Here is a 19,983-nt window from a genome sequence, read left to right as displayed (position 1 = left end):
ACCACCCTGACGTCATATGTAGCGCAAACGTAGTCAGTCACGCCCTCGTTGCTGTTTGTGTCCGGATAGACATCAGTACATTTCAGAACGAGATAGCAGGGGTATAATCCTATTCATAATCTGGCCTCTATCGACAGAGGTTGAATTTTTCGAATATGGTGTGTGGCGGTTTCACCTGTTCCAAAAATGCGCTCTGTTCCCTTAATGTTGTTTACATGGTGAGTGTACAATATGGATGCGAAGTTCTAGTTAGCTGGTTAGCTAGCTCCTGAATGAAGTAGCGTAATGTTGACTAAGAGCTAGCTAGCAATTTAGCAATAGCGCTGAGAAATTTCTGATGATATAATCTTTTTGCTTCCCATGCACTCAAGTTGCATCCCATTTGTGATTGGTATGTACAACAATAGTATATAATTGGTATGTTGACAGTTGTGGCAATTAGATATCTAGATAGAAACCTAGAAAGTCGTGGCTGCCAGTCTGTTAGCTATCGCCATTATGCGTTTAAAGGATAGCGTTAGCTGCGAGGCCGACAGACCTTCAGTGTCAAACTAACACGTTCGAGTAGGTTATCTCCTTTATCCACCTATCAGTTATCAATGTTATAACAAGAGTTAACAAGACTTAAACAGCTTATGTGCCTGCCTTTATTGAAGTGATGTGAGTTGTTGATACGCTGGCTTCAATTCAGCTGACGTTAGCCCCCAGTAAACAAATGGCTACATTGATGTCAGAAAATAGGAAATCCATAAAGATGGCTAAATAATTTAAGAAATTATGCTAATGTCTGTTAAGTTATAGTAACAGAGAATGGGAAGTTGACGTCCTTCTTTTGTTTTCTTTTTTTAGTCTTTTGTATGCACAAACTAAAAGCTAACTGTAAGACGGTGTTCTCCGCTTAAACCGTTGGAGCAGCCTCTAAAATTCTGCTCACACACGTCTGCTCAACACATGTCTATTGAGTATTAAAACACATCTATTAATTGGTATGGTGACTCCTTAAACCCACTGCATATGACCATATTAAATAAAAACACTGCTGAAGTATGTGGAAGTATTCTAATTCGTTTAAAAGCTGCCAAAAAAGGTGGGTTGTTTTTCATGGGGGATCATCACAAAAAGGCTTAATAAGCAGATCTTGATGTCACAAGTGCATTTCAATTAGTCTTTGCAAGGTCCACCTTTTCTCTCCTTTGTAGTAGTCTTAGTTTCTTCCCTTCTCCACTAGATGTTACGTTTTTGGCCAAACAATAAATAAAAACTAACCAGGTAACAATGAAAGTAGACAGAGGTAATGAGAGATCATTTCTTACAAGATTGCGTTTCCATCTCAGTATGTAACACATTGCAATGTGCTTATACAACATCACGCTTATAGTGTAAAAGCACAGAATGGCGCCCCAGGGCTGAAGGGGATATGCGTATGTCTCATCTAGTCAGAATAGACTTAATTCTTTTTGAATGGGTCGATCCTTTTTTGTTTTAAATCAAACATGCTTGGATTTTACTTATAACACATGTCTAACATACACATTTTCAGGATTTTTAAAGCCATTTTCATGCATTTACTCTAAAGATTTTCAGTAAGGTATTCAGTTGAGAACAGAAATGTCTGCATCAAATGCACCGGGATTTTGGTTGAGTTTACGGACCTGGCTCATTTTGTAAGTCTGGAAAATGTCTTACATCAGCCAATGTGTGAATACAGCAAGTAATTAGTTTAACAGTTGCTTCCTTATATTTATTTTTCCTGCCTACCCGTTGCTGCCTGTTGCTTTCCACTCACTGATCAGTATTGCAGTTGCAAAAACAGGATAGATAAAAGAGGATAGATATCAACACAAAGCAGTCGTTATAGTGGATAAGATATAGGATGCTTATCCACCCGTCCTGATGTACTGTAAATAAAACACTGCAATTTGTGCCTCATACTTAATGCAACATGCCCTGCCTCCAATGCATCTTATCCATTCCCACCCTGAGTATTTCCAGCTAAGACCAAACATTGTAATAATCTTCCACTGTGAAGTGTGCATGTATGAACAGGCAGCTGCAGACAAAGTTTACCTGATTCCTAGAGCTTCCACAGTGTTTATATATGAAAACAGCATGCAATATTAAAATCAATATTTTGGGATTGGACAAAGCAAGCAAATTGAAATTTCCACTCTGACTCAGAAGAACTGTGATATTTAGACTATTTATGGTTTTGAAATTTTGTGGACCAGCCAATTTAAGGAAATAATTATCACACTATTTCATATGTTTGTTGGTCATAACATTAATTTCATCATGGGACAAAAGAGATTTTAATATTTTGTAAATAACCTTGAGAAACTGACATTTTTACCAGACCAGCATGTTATGTGCTCCGCAAATGATTGAAAAATCAGTTTAAAAAGCAAAAAACATTGCAATAAACTAGGTGTTTTTGATTAATTTCACATAGTTATAAATATTCAAACACTGTTGAAGGTCCTACATCATAACCCGGTGCCATGTTATGTAGTTAACACCAAACCTAAACTTTTAGTTGACCTGTTTCTAATACTTGAACCGCCATAGAGCATATTTAAAGCTTGAAGTACTGTTTAGAGGATTAGCTGTGTTTGTGGAAATCTGTGCTGTGACTGTGCTAAACTGATCAATTCACTCTGCCTCAGCTGACTATCATTAACTTATTTCTTTCTGCTCCCTTTAGCTGGTTGGGCTGCTGCTGATTGGAGTGGCAGCATGGGGGAAGGGCTTCGGCTTGGTGTCGAGCATACACATCATAGGAGGAGTCATAGCAGTGGGCGTTTTCCTGCTGCTTATTGCTATTGTAGGGCTCATTGGAGCAATCCATCACCACCAAGTCATGCTTTTCTTTGTATCCTTTCTTTGTATTAGCATTGGTGTCCACAGTCACAAGGTGACTTAAAGGGATAGTTCGCCTCTTTTGACATGAAGCTGTATGACATCCCATACTAGCAATATTATTTATGAACATTAACTTACCCCCTGCTGCGTGCTGTGAGCCGAGTTCCAGCTGAGTTTTGGCGTCCACGAAGGTAGTCCAGCTAGTTGGCTGGGGGCACAAAAATAAAGCGTTTTGCTTCTCAAAACAATATGCGTTCAAAAGAGTAATACATTTTGCATCACAAAATCGTCCATACAGAAAATGTCAGACCTCATAATCGCTTTGTGCTATTTTCTCTCCCCCTTCGTATCACTCCGTGATTGCCACCTGCCGACAGCCTCGGAAGCAGGGGACTGCTCGGTCTGCACGGTCTGCACAGCACGCAGTGATACGAAGGGAGAGAAAATAGCGCCAAGTGATTGTGAGGTCTGACTTTTTCTGGATGGACGATTTTGTGATGCAAATGTATTACTCTTTTGAACGCATATTGTTTTGAGAAGCAAAACGCTTTATTTTTGTGGTCCCAGCCAACTAGCCGGACTACCTTCGTCAACGCCAAAACTCAGCTGGAACTCGGCTCACAGGACGCAGCGGGGGGTAAGAAAATGTTCATAAATAATATTGCTAGTATGGGATGTCATACAGCTTCATGTCAAAAGAGGCGAACTATCCCTTTAAGGTCCCAGATTTTGCATGTGTGTTTGCAGGAACTTGTACACTAAATTGTCAGTTTAAGTTAACTCCTTTCATCCTTGAATTATTAAAAGAATTAGAAAAGTTGTTCACTTTAATTTTTTTTTACTTCTTAGGAGATGCAAAGTTATTAAGTTTTTGTTAGTTTTCTCATGTTTTTGTAGCATTTTTTTCTTTGACTTTCTTGAAGTACATGGTCATTCTGTTCATTGTTTTCCTGTTCCAATTTGGGGTTTCATGTTCCTGCCTGGCAATGAACCGAGGGCAGCAGGTGAGCTAACTGTGTTTGATTTGAACCCTTTGCAGATCATAATTATCTTTGTATGAATTAAATCTTTTAATGTGTGGATTTATCTTTTTTTTTGCCTTGTTTTCTTTTCCAGGAAGTGCTTCTGAATTCTGCCTGGGGGATGTTGGAGAACGATACCAAGACAGACCTTGAGAGCCAGCTCAACTGTTGTGGGCTGCTCAACATCACCACACAGTTTGAGCAGGATTTGCAAAATTGCCATGCTGTAAGTCCTAATTAATAACATTTTCCTTGTTCAACCCATCAGTAAAGGATATATCCATTTACTTAATATGTCCCACTGAATAAATGTATGTAAGTGTTTCCTTAAACCATATAAAATGAAAACTTAGGCCAAATACTCTTGTCCTAGGAATACATTTTGGCAGTTAGCACTTACTTCACCGACAAACCGTTGACCCGTAGCTCTGAACGCCTTTTGTTTTTTCTCTCTTCTCCATTTTTGTGTGACTTTCACTCCAGGTATGCAAAAAGACAGGCAACTGTTCAACCTGTGGCGAAAAAATGTTGAATCATGCAACAGAGGCCCTGAAGATCCTCGGAGGCGTTGGACTCTTCTTTAGCTTCTCAGAGGTGAGAGTCCAATTCACAGTGGATGCAATTTAAGGGTGCACATTATCTTGGCTATTTGATGTATTTAGACAAATGGATGTGAAACATTTTCTCAGTTTTAGCTTTTTAAGCTAATTGTTAGCTTAGCATTAGTTTACTCTGATATTTAGTGAAATAAAAAACATTTGAATTAGCCACCTTGGGAATTTCCGAATGTGTTTCTGTGATATTTCATAGAATCTGTGGTCCCACATAGCAGCCTAAATTTGTGGAGACACCACTCGGTAACATAGCCTAAATACCTTGATGCGGAATGTAAGTCTATCACTGCACGCTGATTATATTTTAGATCAAAATTATTAGTAATGGGTAGTTGTCTAGGCAGACTACATATCAGCCTCTCTTTTTTGTCTTTATATTATTATATTCTTGGTTTGACTGTAAAGGCCAGACCAGGTGTGGGAACTATAGAGCGCATCTTTAACTGCACAGGGCCAATTTACAAGTTATTTTTGCTTGACATCAGGAAAGCTTTGATAATGTCCATCTTAAACTTTTGAGGAAAACTGTTGTTCATGGCCTTTAAAATCTTGTCTGACATGTAATTCTTTACTCATAGATCCTAGGAGTGTGGCTCGCTGTGCGCTACAGAAACCAGAAGGATCCACGTGCAAACCCAAGTGCTTTCCTATAGTTTGTTTCACATTGGAGCGCATTAGAAACAGTTTCACACTGGTACACACAGAATAACACAGGCAGACACTCGGGCACATAAATACAGAACCACAGCAGCCGTAACAACACAGAATGGACAAGCACACTCAGCACCTTATAACACTGAGAAACAAAATGCACACCCTCACCAGAGACTCAGAAATTACATCTTGGTTAGAAATGTATGCCAGAGCTGAAGCTGGAACACCTGGATACTTGTGTATGAAAGGATGACTTGTAATGCTGATACGTGTGACTTGTTTAGCCTTGATTTGAGTACCAGATTTCTCAATTGCAGCCTGCTACTTGAACAGGTTACGAGACATCTCTGCATGAGTCCTGTACCCGCACACATCAACAAAGGACAGCCTCTTTGTTGATCTCATTCCATACACTAACAAAAGACTCCACCAAACAACTTGTATGCAACTTAGAATTTTTTTCTCGTGCCACCACCTAACAAAAATATACTCTGCGCAGTGCTGTCCGTTATATGCATCTAAACATTTCCAGTGTGAAGAGGGAAAGCAAGGCACTGTATAGAAATGTCAGGAGTAGGTTTTAGGAGGTAAATTTTAGATAACATAGTTGCTAGTCTTTCAGATTCAAATGTTTGAACTGTAACTGAGCCAACTAACTTAGATCAGTGACATTCAGATGCCACCGACTGCAGCTTTGATGTTGTACATAATGTTTAACTACTGTAGCTTGTAGAAATAATTCTTGATGCATTTGCCAAGTAGTTTCCCCTCCAGCTGCAAGGTCTGCTCTCAGATTTGAGGTCTCCAAAAGCCTCAATTATCCACCCTTCCTGTGTTTGCCACATTCTTCTGTGATGCAGAGTAATATTGCTTAGTATAGTAGTAGAAAAGTGAATGCAGGTACGTGCTGTTGCCTCCTGTTTATATGGAAGAAATCATGGAAAAGTAAAACTAAATTATGTGTCGTTTTGAAAATTATTGAGGGAATTTGGAACAGTTTATCGCAAATCCATTTTTTTATTGTGTTATTTGTGAGAATGTGTTCCTTGTTGCAATTCTACTTGTTTCAAGTACTTTTGAAAACGGTGATTCTTTTGTGTAGTTTTTTGTTCTCAGATGCCATCAACTTTTTCCTTTCATCAGTGTTAAATGCTTTGTAAAACGTGCTTGTGAAATATTTTCAGAATCTATTTAAGTTTGATGCATATTAAACAGCTGTTTTGATTATATCATTTTGCTTGATATTTGACTTTTCCTGCTGATATATGAATTTGATCTTTTCTAATGTTTTCTTTCTCCTCCTATGATTTGGTTTTAACTTAAAGGACTAACTCAAACTATAACAACATGACTTACATAAACCTCTCATCTTTTCTGATGTGGTTTTCTTGCTGCTGGTTTAGAGTTCTCGTTAATGTAAATTTAACATTTTGACAGATCTTATCCTATATATGACACCTTACTTTGAATTTGTGTGCACTTGTTATTGAAATGTATCTTGAATTTTTGAGACATCATTTTCAAATAATAAAACTTGAAAGTGGAAAAGGTTTTCCGGTAAGAACGTGTGATATTTTTAAGATAACCCTGTAATGATAAAAGTTTGAGGATGTTGAACTATTTAAAAATGCGAGGTCTGACATAAAATGTTACAGGATTTTCTCTATTTGTAGGACAGCAATCACGTGAAGTAGTTATGTGGCTTTGGCCTTGATGACTCCTTTTTTATTTTTTTTACAAAAGCTTGGAATTCTTCAAGTTGTTTCCATCCATTGATGCAGTGTTCAGATGAAACTGGATTCAATCATCTTACCAGAGGTTTGTTCAAGTAAATCAACGTAAGGCCATTGTTCACCTGATGGTTATAATTATCTTGTGTTTCCAGTGGTCCATTGGTAGCTAGGTAGCATGAAGATAGTGGGGAAACACTGCTACAGAACTTAGAAAAGTGTCATAAATCATGTTAATAATGGTAATTCTGACTTTGACACTAGTCTCAGTTAGGATGAGTTTGAAACTTGGAAACAAACATGACACAAACTTGTGATATCATATTGCCAGGTTGGTGGCTTATACCTGAGATGTTACACCTTTCACCACATGATGGCAATAAAGAGTGCAGTTGGCATCTCATTTCCCACTAGTGGCATTTACTTAACATGAGTAAACATCCAGTGGCAAGCAAAAGATTCATATGCTCAGGTATCTTTTTCCTTAAACTTTTATCATACCGACTGCTACCTGATTAAGTGTGGATGCTATTGACATGGCGGCTTTAAGATTAATGTACTGTGGTTGTTGGTTTTGATTCCTTCAGGAAACCAATAATCCCTTCAGCTGGAATGGGTCCAGAAATATGGGGACGACAGTGTGGAGAGAGCAGAAGTAAGAGTTTAAGTACACTCTGATAAGGGAATAGAGACAACAAACAAGGAAATTACCATGATATCTCTCAACCAAGGTACTGTAATAGTAAATGAGGATAAACTGTCCCTCTACCCTCATCGTAATGTTCCATTTTTACTTAAAGAAAGGCCTGACCTAATCTCTTGTGTAGTAAACACCCTGTCAGTGAGCACCTGCAGGAAACGTCTTCAACGTTTTTCAGGCCAGGGACCCCCAAACTGATGGAGAGTTGGAGCTGGGACCCCCTTACTGTATATACCTGTATATGGCATACAATTGTGTTTTATATTTAACGGGGCCTAGTGCCGTGTATAAACATAGCCACTCTGTTATTGTACATTCAATACTAAGTTATTCAAATAATACACAGGTTAATATATTCATGTTTTTATTTTAAACATGTGCAAAATACAGGGTGGCCGTGCCACTGCCATTTATAAACAAACATCTTGCATACAACACTGAGCTATTCAAATAATCCACAGATTTTAACTTTAAACATGCATGTAGATGGGACAATGAATCCTCAAACCATCAGTGGATGGCACACGTTTGCACACAATTTGTGAGAAAAAAACGTTTGAAAAAAAATAAAATAAAATTTAAAAAAATGTAAAATCGTCTAATCAACCAAAGATTTCGCGACCCCCCCCTGCAGTACCTCCGCGGACCCCCTGTTGAAGACCTCTGATGTAAGTGAAATGTACCTGCTAAGGGGTTTAGCTCTGGAGTGTTTCCAGTGGCTGGGGACCAGCATTTTGGAAACTTCACCACTTCAAATCCCCTGTCCTGTCAGCATGCTCTCTTTAGGGCTCAGTGCCCATCCCCACCCATGCATGTCCATATGGCAAGTATATTAGATTGGAAAAGCTGCGGAGAGTTGCACAGACAGGGATGGCCATCTGTCTTTTTACCAATATAGCATGAGCTCTGCAAGTGCATGAAGACAGGATCCTAAAACATTCGGTCCATTATACGTCATATTGTTTGCCAGCTCTTGAAACCCTTTTTTTGTCTAATTTTCAAGACATATGAGAGTTCACTGTACCTCTGTTCTGGCATGGAACTCTCCCAAGCCTCTTTCAAAATGTCCATTGGATCCCTGACTGAATGTCCACATGGCGACTGAAAAGGTGAAAACCCAGTAGATGACTATGGAACTTCCCTATATGCAAATAAGAAAGCCAGCCACTGATCCCAGTCAGACCCAGGGTCATTCACAAACTTCCTCAGCATGGCGTTTAAAGTCTTATTGAACCTCTCGACAAGGTCATCAGTTTGTGAATGGTAAGGATTGGTCTTGACACATGTACTGTACACCTCTTTCAGCAGTTTTGAAGTGAAGTTTGATTGATGATTTCTTTTGGGATTCCAACTCTGGAGAACAGTTGAATGGGACAGTTAACAATCTGGCAAACTTTTATTTTCTTTAATGGAAGGACTTCAGGATACCTTGTGGCATAATCACAGACTAATGGGCCAACTACGTCCATGGCAGTGGGATAAAAAGGTGTGTCAATGATGGGCATGCTTATTAAGGGAGCTCCATCTCATTTCCTGCTTAGAGCTGTTAAGTGATACAGGACAAGCTTGACAATACAGTAATTGCATACTGATGGGACCAAAAGAACCATGGAACCATTCTAGAAAATGTCTTTGTCTATCCTAAATGTCCCTCCCAAGGCATAGAACGGCTCAGTTTTGGCTCAAGTTTGAAGTGTGGGGTCTTCTCTCTGCAGCCTAGCAACATCACTAGTAATGTGGGAGTGACTGCTTTCTAACTGCTCTGAAATGTGCTCAGCTACATTTGTAACCCTCACTCTTTTCTGTCTTTTCCATCTCCACTTTAGTTTCTGTGCAGTTCTCAGACACAAGCACTTCTTCATTTGCAAAAGATGTCTCCTTCCATCGAAACCGATTCAGCCTGCTCCTGCTCGGCTTTAAATCTAGAAATGTCTAACAAATTTTCATCAGCTTTAGCTTGGCAGCAATGTTTGGCCATCAGCTGGTTATGAATTGGAATGGCAAATACAACTTTGTAGGGTAGTTGCTGTCATGAGTCACTTGGTTGTGGTGTGTTCTGAGCTCTAGGCGGGGCGGAGCAGGCATCCAGGAAGTCCAGGCGGAGTCTGGCCTACTCCTGTCTGCACACCTGTTGTCCATCTGCCTCCATTACTAGCTGGCTTTTTAAGGAGCAGCAGGAGTTCCAGTCTCTGCCAGATTGTTTCACAGTTACCTATGGAAATCAAGGTTGAGGTTTGAGTTCTTGGCACGCTGAGTATTACTTAAAATTAAAAATTTACTAACCTGCCTTTGTATTTTTCCAGTTTTGTTTTTTTTCTCCTTGAGGTGTTGCCCTTGTTTTGTGGACCTCCAGTCTCCCCTGTTACTCTTTTGCTGCTGCTGCCTGCCTGCCTGCCTGCCCGCCACACAACTATCCATGATCAGTCACACCACAGCCTTTGACTACCCCATCCCTCAGTTCACTCTGTCTGGATCTCTCTGTAAGCCACTACATTCTAAGTTTTGATTTCCACATAACCCCTGAACCGCCTTTGTTGACACTCTATTTCTCCCCAGTGAGCAACTGAACTGGATACAAACCTCTTTGGACACACACGACAGCTACCACTCTTAACAAACAGGTTTTTGATCTTCCCACTCAGTCTCAATCTGCATTTGGGTTCTTTTTGTGTGTACGGCCCTTTTTCGGGCGTGACAGTTGCTCTAGTACTATTGATAGTGTTAAAAGTTGACCTTTAATCAGAATAGTTACCTCGGCAATGGGATATGACACTAATACCACCATGGATGCAAGAAACATCAACTGTGTCTCCACAAAAAAAATTACATATCTTACTTCCCAAATCCAAAAGAGCTACATCTTGAATAAATACTCCTATAGAAAGCTCTTTATATTGACACTCAGGAATGTTGCCACTCTCAAACTCCCTGACAGACACTTGGGGGGAGGAACACATGTAGTTTTTGCTTGCATATTACTTTGAACACTGCTCTGAGATGACAAATCTGACCACATATGACATGTTCTGGAGGTCTGGTTTCTACTTTCAGTTTTCGCAGAATCTACAGGGTAAAAATTCTGTGTGTGTGTGTGTGTGTGTGTGTGTGTGTGTGTGAGCCGAGCTCAGGGGTCGGCAACCTTGAACACTCAAAGAGCCATTTGTTTTGCAAGCCACAAAAACATTTTGAACTTAAGATACGCAATGTCAATTTCAGTCCTTCGTATTTATGAAATAAAAAGTCGAACTTAAACTATCCATCTTTAAGTATACGTCTAAATGTAAATTTAGAAGGTTTTTTTTTGTTTTTGTTTTTTTAAACAATGAAATAAAATAAATCAAAATGAAATACTCATTACAGAATGATTTGATAACAGTTGTTGAAAAGTGGGACCTAACTTGAAAATATTCCTCCCTGACATCATGGATTATAGACTATCTGACTGACATACACGGGGAGAACATGCAAACTCCACGCAGAAAGGCTCCAGCTGGGAGTTCAACCTGGAACCTTCTTGCTGTGAGGCGACGGTGCTAACCACCACACCACCGTGCAGCACTATTTTATGAGCTACTTGACTAATTTGAATTTCCCCCACTGGGGGATGAATTAAGTATTTTTCTATTCTATCCTTAGTAAACCTGATTTTAAGATAGCTACCACTCCTCCTCTGCCTGTGGTTCAAGGAATGTGAAAACTTAGATAGTCAGAAGGAGTTGATTCATTCATGCAAACATGATCCTCCTTCTGCAGCAAGGTTTCTTTCAGACAAAATAAGTCAATATGATGATCACCAATCAAGAAATTTACTAGTTAATGTCAAGTAAACCACATTTGATGTTATTGTTCAGTTCATTTTTTGGTTTTGTCTTTTTCTGAGATATTTCCGTTTTGTTCCACTTGTGTTTATCGAATTTGGGTGGTCTGGGAAAAGACACAGTCCTTATGGGGTTTTCTACATCCTGGTCTCGACCCTGAATTGTCATGGTTTTGGAAAGCTAATGAATTTGGCCATATTTCAAGAAATTAGAACTGCCTCGTCCAAAGTGGGATGAATGCCGTCTCTCTTAATCAGACCAGGATTCCCCCGGATAAATTGACAATTATCTATGTAGCCCACATTGTTTACCGAATGCTACCTAGACAGCCAACGGTTGAAGTATCCCATCGGGCTAAACATCTCATCACTGGTCAGATTTGGCAGGGGTCCAGAGAAAACTCCTAAGTCCAACATTGTTTAGACAATAGTGAAACGAGCTGGCTGTTCTTGTGTCTGTAGATCAGTGCAGTTTTAAAATATTACTTGCAAAAAATGGACACTTTTATAGGTACTATTTCTACTTTGCGGCCACATGCAATTCGCTTTGGATAGTCCATCTCAGCCCGAGTTTCTTGCTTCTTGCTCAGCATTTTTGAAAAATGCTGTGTTTGTGCAGTAGATATACAACTACAGCTGCCATCTGCAGAAAGGCACATATTTGGTCATATTTTTCTTGGTCATAGCTTGGCTGGTCATATGTTCATTTTGTTATTTGTATCTCTTTGTTGTCATTTTTTGTATCATGATGACTTGGTATGTCTTTGTGGTCACATTGTGCTTGCTTGTTGTCGTTTATTACTCTACACCTCACTTTCTTTTTGTTATTTTGTGCCCCTTCCAAATGATTTTAAGTATCTCTGTGATAAATTTGTGTATACTCATATTTTATATTGTTTTATATTTGTGTTTTTAGAGAAAAAAAAATTTTTTATTCATTTTTGCTTGTTTCGTGGTCATTTTATATATTGCCATGATGTGTCTGTCATTATTGTGAAATTATTATTTGTTATTATTTACCATCATCAGTTCACCAGTCTATATGTCTTTGTGGTCAGCTTTTGTCTCCTTGGTGTAATTCATTTCTCTATATTGTAATTTTGTCTCTACTGTTTGGTATTTTGTGTTGCTCTGATGTAATTTGTATCCTCTATTTGTTCTAAGAGTTTGGGTCACATTTTGTATTTCTTATTTTTTTATTTCTTTCATGTACTGTACGTTGTTATAACTCAACTCAGCTCAACTTTGTCATTGTTTCACATATATACAAATGAGTGAAATTATGTTCCGGTGGACAAAAGTACACGAACAATAAAATTAAAATATTCAAATGTACAAACAATAAATATGAAATTAAAAAATGCAATATTCGAAATAAGCAGTAGAATTATGGGGTTACGTTTTATGAGGTAGAGAATTGTCCATTGTCTCTTGTAAGGGGAAATTGCTCAGATGGGTGTGACTGCAGTGAGTGTGTTGTGGGTTGAGGGAATGAGTTATAAAAGTCAGATCAGTAGATTGAGGAAAGAATCTGTTGCAGAACCTTGTACTGCAGGTACTGATACTATGAAATCTTCTACCTGATCATGAAAGGTCAAACACTTTGTTGGGGAGGTGAACCATAGGATCTGCAGATACGTTATGCCTGGAAGATTTCCCAGATGGACCCCTGAGTTCCTGAACCACACAGTGATGCAACTAGCTTGGATGCTGTCCTCAATTCCTCTGTAGAAGGTTGTGGTTGTCAGCTGGCTTTCCTCATTCTGTGCAGGAATTGAAGGCATTAGTGTGCCCTCTTTACAATGGAGATGGTGTTGATAAGAGGAGGACTGATTATTTTATCTTCCCCTTTTTTCATTATTAGCCAACACCTGAGCACACCAAGCCATAGCAGACAGCTGCATCTGTGGGTAATACAGATGTGTAGGTAAATGGCTTAGTTGGTATAAGAGTGGGGTCCAAAAGGGAATATGAAGTAACACCTGAGAAGCTAAAGACCAGGTACTGATCAACAGAATCAGTACCTGGTTAGCTCGAGACCGTAAGAAATTACATAAGAATCTGTTCAGTGCCTGGATAGACTACAGGAAAGCCAACAACTCAATGATATACACAGAAATACTGGAATGTTTAGAATTCAATTCGACAATGAGAGCCTTCATCAATTGGAGACCAATTCAAAGCCAATTGCACAAGTTACCATTAAGTGCAATATCTGCCAAGGAGATGCTCTGTCCCCACTGCTGTTCTGCATAGGCCTGAACCCTAGAAAGCCAGATTACAAAGAATGGTTATGGATACCAGTTATAAAGTAGAGCAATCATCAGTCACCTCCTCTACGTGGACAATATCAATACACCTCGATACACCTCACCAGGATAGATATTAGGATGTCATTTGGACAAGATAAATGTGGCCAAATGGTATCAAAGAGAGGCAAGCATATCAGAAATAAAATGTTGAAACTACCAGCAAGACAAAATAACAGATGGTCAGGACAGCTAAAAATACATTCAAGGCTCAGGGGCAAATGCCACCATGAAGTAAGCTATAACCAAATTCTTACAGAGTAAAGCAGGATGACAAAACAATGATCCAGGAATACATCAGGAAGATAATACCAAGTGATGAATTGCTAAGTGAATGCCGCTGCTGAAACCCAATGAAGGAGAGGTGGACAAGGAGGAGCCATCATGGAAAGACAAGTCCCTCATGATATGTACCACTGACTGATTGAAGTGGCTGGTACTGAGAAGTCCTATCAGCGGATAGATGAGGCTGAAAGACAGTATAGAGGGGCTAGTCATGGCAGCACAAAAATCGGCGCTGAGCACAAGAGCAATCTACTGTGTGCCACACCAGATGGGACCCAAGGTACAAGCTGTGCAAAGAGGCCTCCAAGACAGTCGTGCACATAATAGCATGGTGTTAAATTTAGGTAGTATGGCATACATGGAATGCTATAAACAAGTGGCAGGAATAGTGTACATGAACACCTGGGCAGGGATTGAAAGTCCCAAAGTCAAAGTGGGAGATTCTCTTCAAAGTTGGGGGAGATTGACAGAGCTAAACTCAGATCAGATCCAGACTAATACATTTGTGATAGCCAACCAACCATTTTGCTCTACTTTAACTTTAGCTGTTCAGTCAATTATGAACACCAGTGGGATGGGCATGCAGTCTTGGGGGCACCAGTGCTGTTTTTAGTTATTTACTTTCATAAGATTGTTATTTTTCAATGTATTCTATAAATAAACTTCACTTTGACCTGTGCTCGTGTGAGGGTGCCTTCTCAAGGCTGTGTTGGTTATAGCTAGGGGTACCAAATTGACTAACAAATCTTTACTTTGTACCAGTATTCTACTTTAATTTCTCTATATGGAATGTCTTGCATGTCAAACAGAACTTTTCCTTCATGAGGACAAACAAAAAGTGGCAACGCAATACCAAAGCCGTAACATTAATGTAAAAGTCACAACACAACATAAAAAAGCCACAAGACGAATGCAAAATTCAGAACACAAATGCAAAAATCACAACACAACACAAAAGCTGCAATACAACACAAAAGCCACAATGGAAGTTACTCTACAGCGGAAGTGAGCAGCGTCCTAGGGGTCCTAGCCCTACCCCTAACCCCCCATTTTCCCTTACATAAATATAACAGTGAACATCATTACTCATTTATAACAGTGCATACAGACATTAATAAACATTATGTTGCATCAGTGTTTCACTTACTTCTCAAACTCATTGGACACCTCTCCTGCTCTTCCTCGATTCATCCACTAGAACCCGAACACTGCATACTTCCGTTGTAGCGTTACTGGCTTATGTGTTGTGGCTTTTGTATTGTGACTTTTGCATTGATGTTGCGGCTTTTTTATACATGTTGTGACTTCTGCAGTAGTGCGGCTTTTCATTGCAGTAACCCTACCTTTACAACTGCACTGAGATGCTTCAAATTTGAAAACTAAGCCAAATCTGAATCATTAAACACCTTTTTGATGATCACTCTGATTTCATGGAGGGATCATGGAACAACAAGTCCCTGGGAACAAATGAGTTAAAGCGCCCTAACCCCACCCCCGCTCTTCCTATTAAAAACTAAGACACCCAGTTTACAATAAACAAGGGCAAGCAGGTACATAGCTGGATTTTGTTATGTTTTGTACTATTTTTCATCAAGTCCTTTAATATATGTCTTGGTTCTCATCCAGTTTGGTTACTTTACATCACTTAAAGATTGTTTTGTTGCCACAATACTGAATGCATGGTGTCTCTGCTAATTTCTTGTCACATTTTTTTGTCATTTTGTATTCATATATGGGCATTATATGTCTGTGTAAGGTAATTTAGCATCTCCTAATGTTTTGTATTTTCATAATTTATCACATTGTGTCATTTTGCATCTCCTCATTGACAGGTGAATTAAATTCAATCATGTTGTATCACTCTCTCATTGTGTGTCTTCCTAAGGACATTTCACCTCTCATTTAGTCATTTTGCAACTCTTGAAAGATTTTTTTGTTCCATTGTCATCGTTTTATCCCTTGTTTTGTGATTTTTCTACTCATTTTTGTTATTTGGCTTTTTTTTTTGGTTACCATCGTTTTTCATTGTGGTTATTTCACATCCCCTCACTTAGTTCTGTTTTAGTTGTTTTGTGAAATGCATATTATATTACAGCAACAAAACCAAGGGCCTGCTTACACCCTGTGAAATCTGTTCAAGTCTGAAAGTGAGGACTGACCAAAGTTTTCTTACATTGCCTAAATATATCTTCTCCCTTTATATACTAAACAGCTAATTATTTACAAAGATGAGTATACATTAACAATTGTCCCCACATTGTCGTTTCGTCGACAGATTGATGTCCACACTGCACGAGAACAACGTAGGGTCGTAGTCTCATTCGTACTTCGCGGGCTCCCTCTCCATGTGGCCATTGCGTCCACGTCAGCAGGGGGAGATCAGCACCCTGGACAGCGGTGCTCGATCAATAATAAAGCTGCCAAAGCCTCTTCCCTGTCCAGCTGCGGAGGGCTCGAAGGGCTTTGCACCACCCACCGGAGAGGGATGGATAACCAGGGAAAAATGACAACTTGTTTACATAATAACAGTCACCTTTTCCCTCCCTGTTCCGGAAATAACAGCTGCATTGGTTCAGTCTCCGAGCCGACCATTTCGAGGAGGAAATCAGCGCCAACAGTGATCACCACCACATACCTGACCCAATAATCATTGCCATTACTGCTGTAAATGTTCTGCCTGATGCGAAGACATCTCCACGCGTTTTCTTCGTCTTCTCTCTAACAGATAAAAAAAAAACATCGCAAGGTGCCTTTGATATTTTGCCGCTCTTTGTTTTTTTTTTTTTTTTGTGGCGTTGCCTGCCGTGTTCTGGCTTGCATTGAAATGCTGATGGACATCGAGCGAAGGGAAACACAGGGCTCTCGGGTGTTTTCACGTTGCTGTATTTGCTGCTGAGGCTTCTGAGAATGGAAATGAAAAGGATTTATTTTTTATCTCGACGTGGACGGTGGAGATGAATGGCACTGATTATTCGTGGATCAACGAGAGCTTTTACAGCAAGGAAGTAATATAGAGGGGAAGAAGAAGAAAATGAGAACATGATCTAACGCTCGGGATGCTACAGTGAGGGACAATAACGACAATAAGACAATATAATCACATCCGTATCAAACTTCCATCTGATCTTCCACCGTCCCTCTGCCTTTTTTTTTTCTTTTTTGGATTATGATGCTCGACAAGAATCCTAGATGTGACTGTTTGGATGGCATGTTGTATTTCACATCCCATCATCTATTTCTTGCCTCTGTTTTGTTCTCTCTTCCACTTGTCCATTCTCTCTCGGTCTTCTGCTTTGGGTAGCAAAACATGTAGGCTATTTATTGCTGCAAGCTGACTTCATTTGAGAAAAAGGTGTATTTGAGAGCAACTGTGAAGAAATGAAGAGCGGAGGCAAAACCCGTACGAGTTGTAATGTTTATTGGGGTGCGTAGGAAGATGCATTTAAACAGCGTTTGCTGACTTGTTTGAGTAATGAATATTGAAAGAGTGTGTCAGCCAGCTGAAAGAGAATATCTTTCATCCGCATTGCCTTAGACACACATGCCAACAGAGGGGCGAGAGCCTTTATTTCTATTAATTTATCAACTGTGGTATTATAGCAAATACAATTACAATAATGATTGTATCAGGTGTATGAAAATTATTAACATTATTAATAATAATAATAATAATAATAATATCAGTCTGGAGGATTCTTTATGTAGCTAAACATGTTCAAATATCGGATACGCATGCTTTTCAATGAACTGAAAGTCCTGGTGTTTATGCGATCCGATTCAAGACAGTCCAGCTCAGACACAGATAGACGGTCCACCACCATGCGAGATCTGGGGATGGGCGGCTGCGGCTGGCCGCCGTTCGTCAATTGCCATTCCCGGGATGACGAAGAGGAGTACTACGGCAGCGACCCGCGACCCCGGAGCCTGGCGTTTGAGGACAAGGAGCCCAAGCTGCAAGTGGGCCTGGACGCCGTGTCCCTGACCAGCACCACCAGCAGCCTACGGACCCCCCAGTGCCGGATCTGTTTCCAAGGCCCCGAGCAGGTACAGACATAAGCAGCAGAGAATGGTTGCTATAGCTGATGCCACGTCCTGCGTGGATTTTAGGCGGTCAGCGTGTTTTTGCTCCCACATGTTTGTGCTTAAAACGAGCCTTTGTGGAGCTGTGGAAGGCGATTTTCGCGATGCTCCATTTCTCCATGATAGCAAAATTTAAGTCACTCTTCCTTACTATCACTTTTTTTTTAATATCATCTCCCATAGCTGTTTGTTAATCTGCAAATCTTAAGGGGTCTCTGATTCAGTGGATCTACAACAATCCTCCTGTCCCACATTTCTCTCTCTGCCACCCACCTTCCCCTCAAACAGCCCTTTTGACAAATACAGTCTAGACTGAGGCCTCAGTTTCTAACAATCATGTAAAAATAGTCAAACCAGATTTATCTTTTTTTTAGCCCAAAATCACAGATCATAAAACTGTACTTGCAGCACATTCTTCACAGCTTGACTTCTCAGGCAACTATTGTCCTTTTTTTGCATTGCAAAAATGACTGCTCAACGATCTTGTTTTCAAAATAACCTTATTTTCACCAGCAATCAGTGACCGACAGGCAGCAATTCTTATACATCTGAAATCTGGCCAGCATGGCAACAAAGAAAGTTAGCTAGTTAGGTCTGCAGGGTGATGAACAGGGTGAGAGGGACTGAATGTGCATGAGTCACAATAATATTGTTGGTCATCTTTCTGCATGTGTCACACAACATGATGCTCAACTATTGATGTGATGGTCACTCACATGTTCCTGGTCAGAAAATGGTGTTAACTGTGATGACATAAGACAAAATTGAATTAATTCAACCTACATATTTGTATTATTACTCCCATCTCTTTTTCTTTTTAGTCTGCTGTACATGAGCCCAAACTAAACAATAAGCGGAACATGTTTTGGTCTGTGGCCAATTGTCACTCTCACCAGATGTGCCTAAACCTGTGCTGCCTGGTTCAGCAGTTAGATCTGAAGACCAAGATAATTAGAAACACTGTAAATCCTGCTGGAGCACAGATGGTTATTACCATTTAGTCACTTCTCTGAGATAGGCATACAATTTTATATCAGCCCATGTGCTAATTCACGACATCTGCCAAAGAGTTTGAATTGTGAAATTGTAAAAAAAGTTTAGAATTTTTTTTAATAGTAAACAAGCCAGAAGACAGTATAAACCACTTGCTTTGGATACAAGGTTATTTGATGTTACAGAAAGGGATCAAATGGCTGTCCTGCTCACATGTTTTAGGCTTGGGCTCTCTGACAAGATGAGTCATCAAGCATGGTGGCTGTGAATTGCCAATTATGGTTACAGACATAGCACACGCAAACTTAGGGAAAACCCTGATCTATACTACTACATCAGCTCCTCACTTTCATTTAAGCTTATTTTCTTCCTCTACAGCACGCAGTTTTCCCCTCCGTGCAAAGTGAATTTGTTGTCTACTTCCTTGGGTGCGAGATCGAGGCAGTTTTTGCCATTTTATTGTCATTTTGTTATTCAAGCTGGTCACGACAGGAGCTGGGGTTAATGTTGCTGTCAGAGTAACAATCTTTCAAAGAATCACCTTGCTCTGTGGACTGTATTGAGTATGGATTCTTGTTAATTGCGTGTCAAAAATATTTGTGTTAGACTGGGTGGTGAGTGAAGGAGGGCCAGTGATCCTGATTCTTTTGCCCCTGGCAGTTTCATTGTTTTGCAACTCTCATACTTCAAATTAAATGACAATATATATTGAAAAACATGCCCCTCAACAAAAGTTTAATCTGATGACCATAGAAAGGCACCGTAGTGCAGCTTCACATCTCATAAGAACTTGTTAAAAGCTCAGTCAAACAGATTGTGCTACACAGTGGAACATGGCACCACAGTAATCTGAGCAGATACATGCACATCTTTGCATTTATCTATTCTATTAATAACCATCAGATATCACATATTCAAAA

General features: G+C 39.7%; 2 protein-coding genes across 3 annotated transcripts in view; both read left to right on the top strand.

Moving 5' to 3' along the window:
* The first annotated feature begins 41 nt into the window (after window positions 1-41).
* Window positions 42-6,701, top strand: tspan31 (tetraspanin 31). The gene is made up of 6 exons (XM_075475262.1): window positions 42-218; window positions 2,702-2,869; window positions 3,783-3,863; window positions 3,976-4,107; window positions 4,365-4,475; window positions 5,074-6,701. The coding sequence occupies exons 1-6, from the start codon at window positions 156-158 to the stop codon at window positions 5,146-5,148; spliced, it is 630 nt and encodes a 209-aa protein (XP_075331377.1). The 5' UTR covers window positions 42-155; the 3' UTR covers window positions 5,149-6,701.
* Window positions 6,702-16,375: 9,674 nt separating this feature from the next.
* marchf9 (membrane-associated ring finger (C3HC4) 9) overlaps window positions 16,376-19,983 on the top strand; it is a 34,904-nt gene continuing 31,296 nt past the window's right edge. Inside the window, exons 1-2 of one of the 2 annotated variants that reach the window (XM_075475792.1) lie at window positions 16,376-17,414; window positions 17,773-18,034. In XM_075475792.1, the coding sequence (XP_075331907.1) occupies window positions 17,810-18,034 (225 nt within the window). In that variant the 5' untranslated portion in view covers window positions 16,376-17,414; window positions 17,773-17,809. Of the gene's footprint in view, window positions 18,035-19,983 lie in introns of both variants that reach the window. The other variant, XM_075475791.1, reaches the window with a different exon arrangement.

This window comes from Odontesthes bonariensis, chromosome 10 (assembly GCF_027942865.1).
Source record: "Odontesthes bonariensis isolate fOdoBon6 chromosome 10, fOdoBon6.hap1, whole genome shotgun sequence".
Classification (NCBI taxonomy): Eukaryota; Metazoa; Chordata; class Actinopteri; order Atheriniformes; family Atherinopsidae; genus Odontesthes; species Odontesthes bonariensis.
The sequence above is the reverse complement of the archived record's forward strand: the minus strand, read 5'-3'. Positions and strand labels throughout refer to the sequence as shown.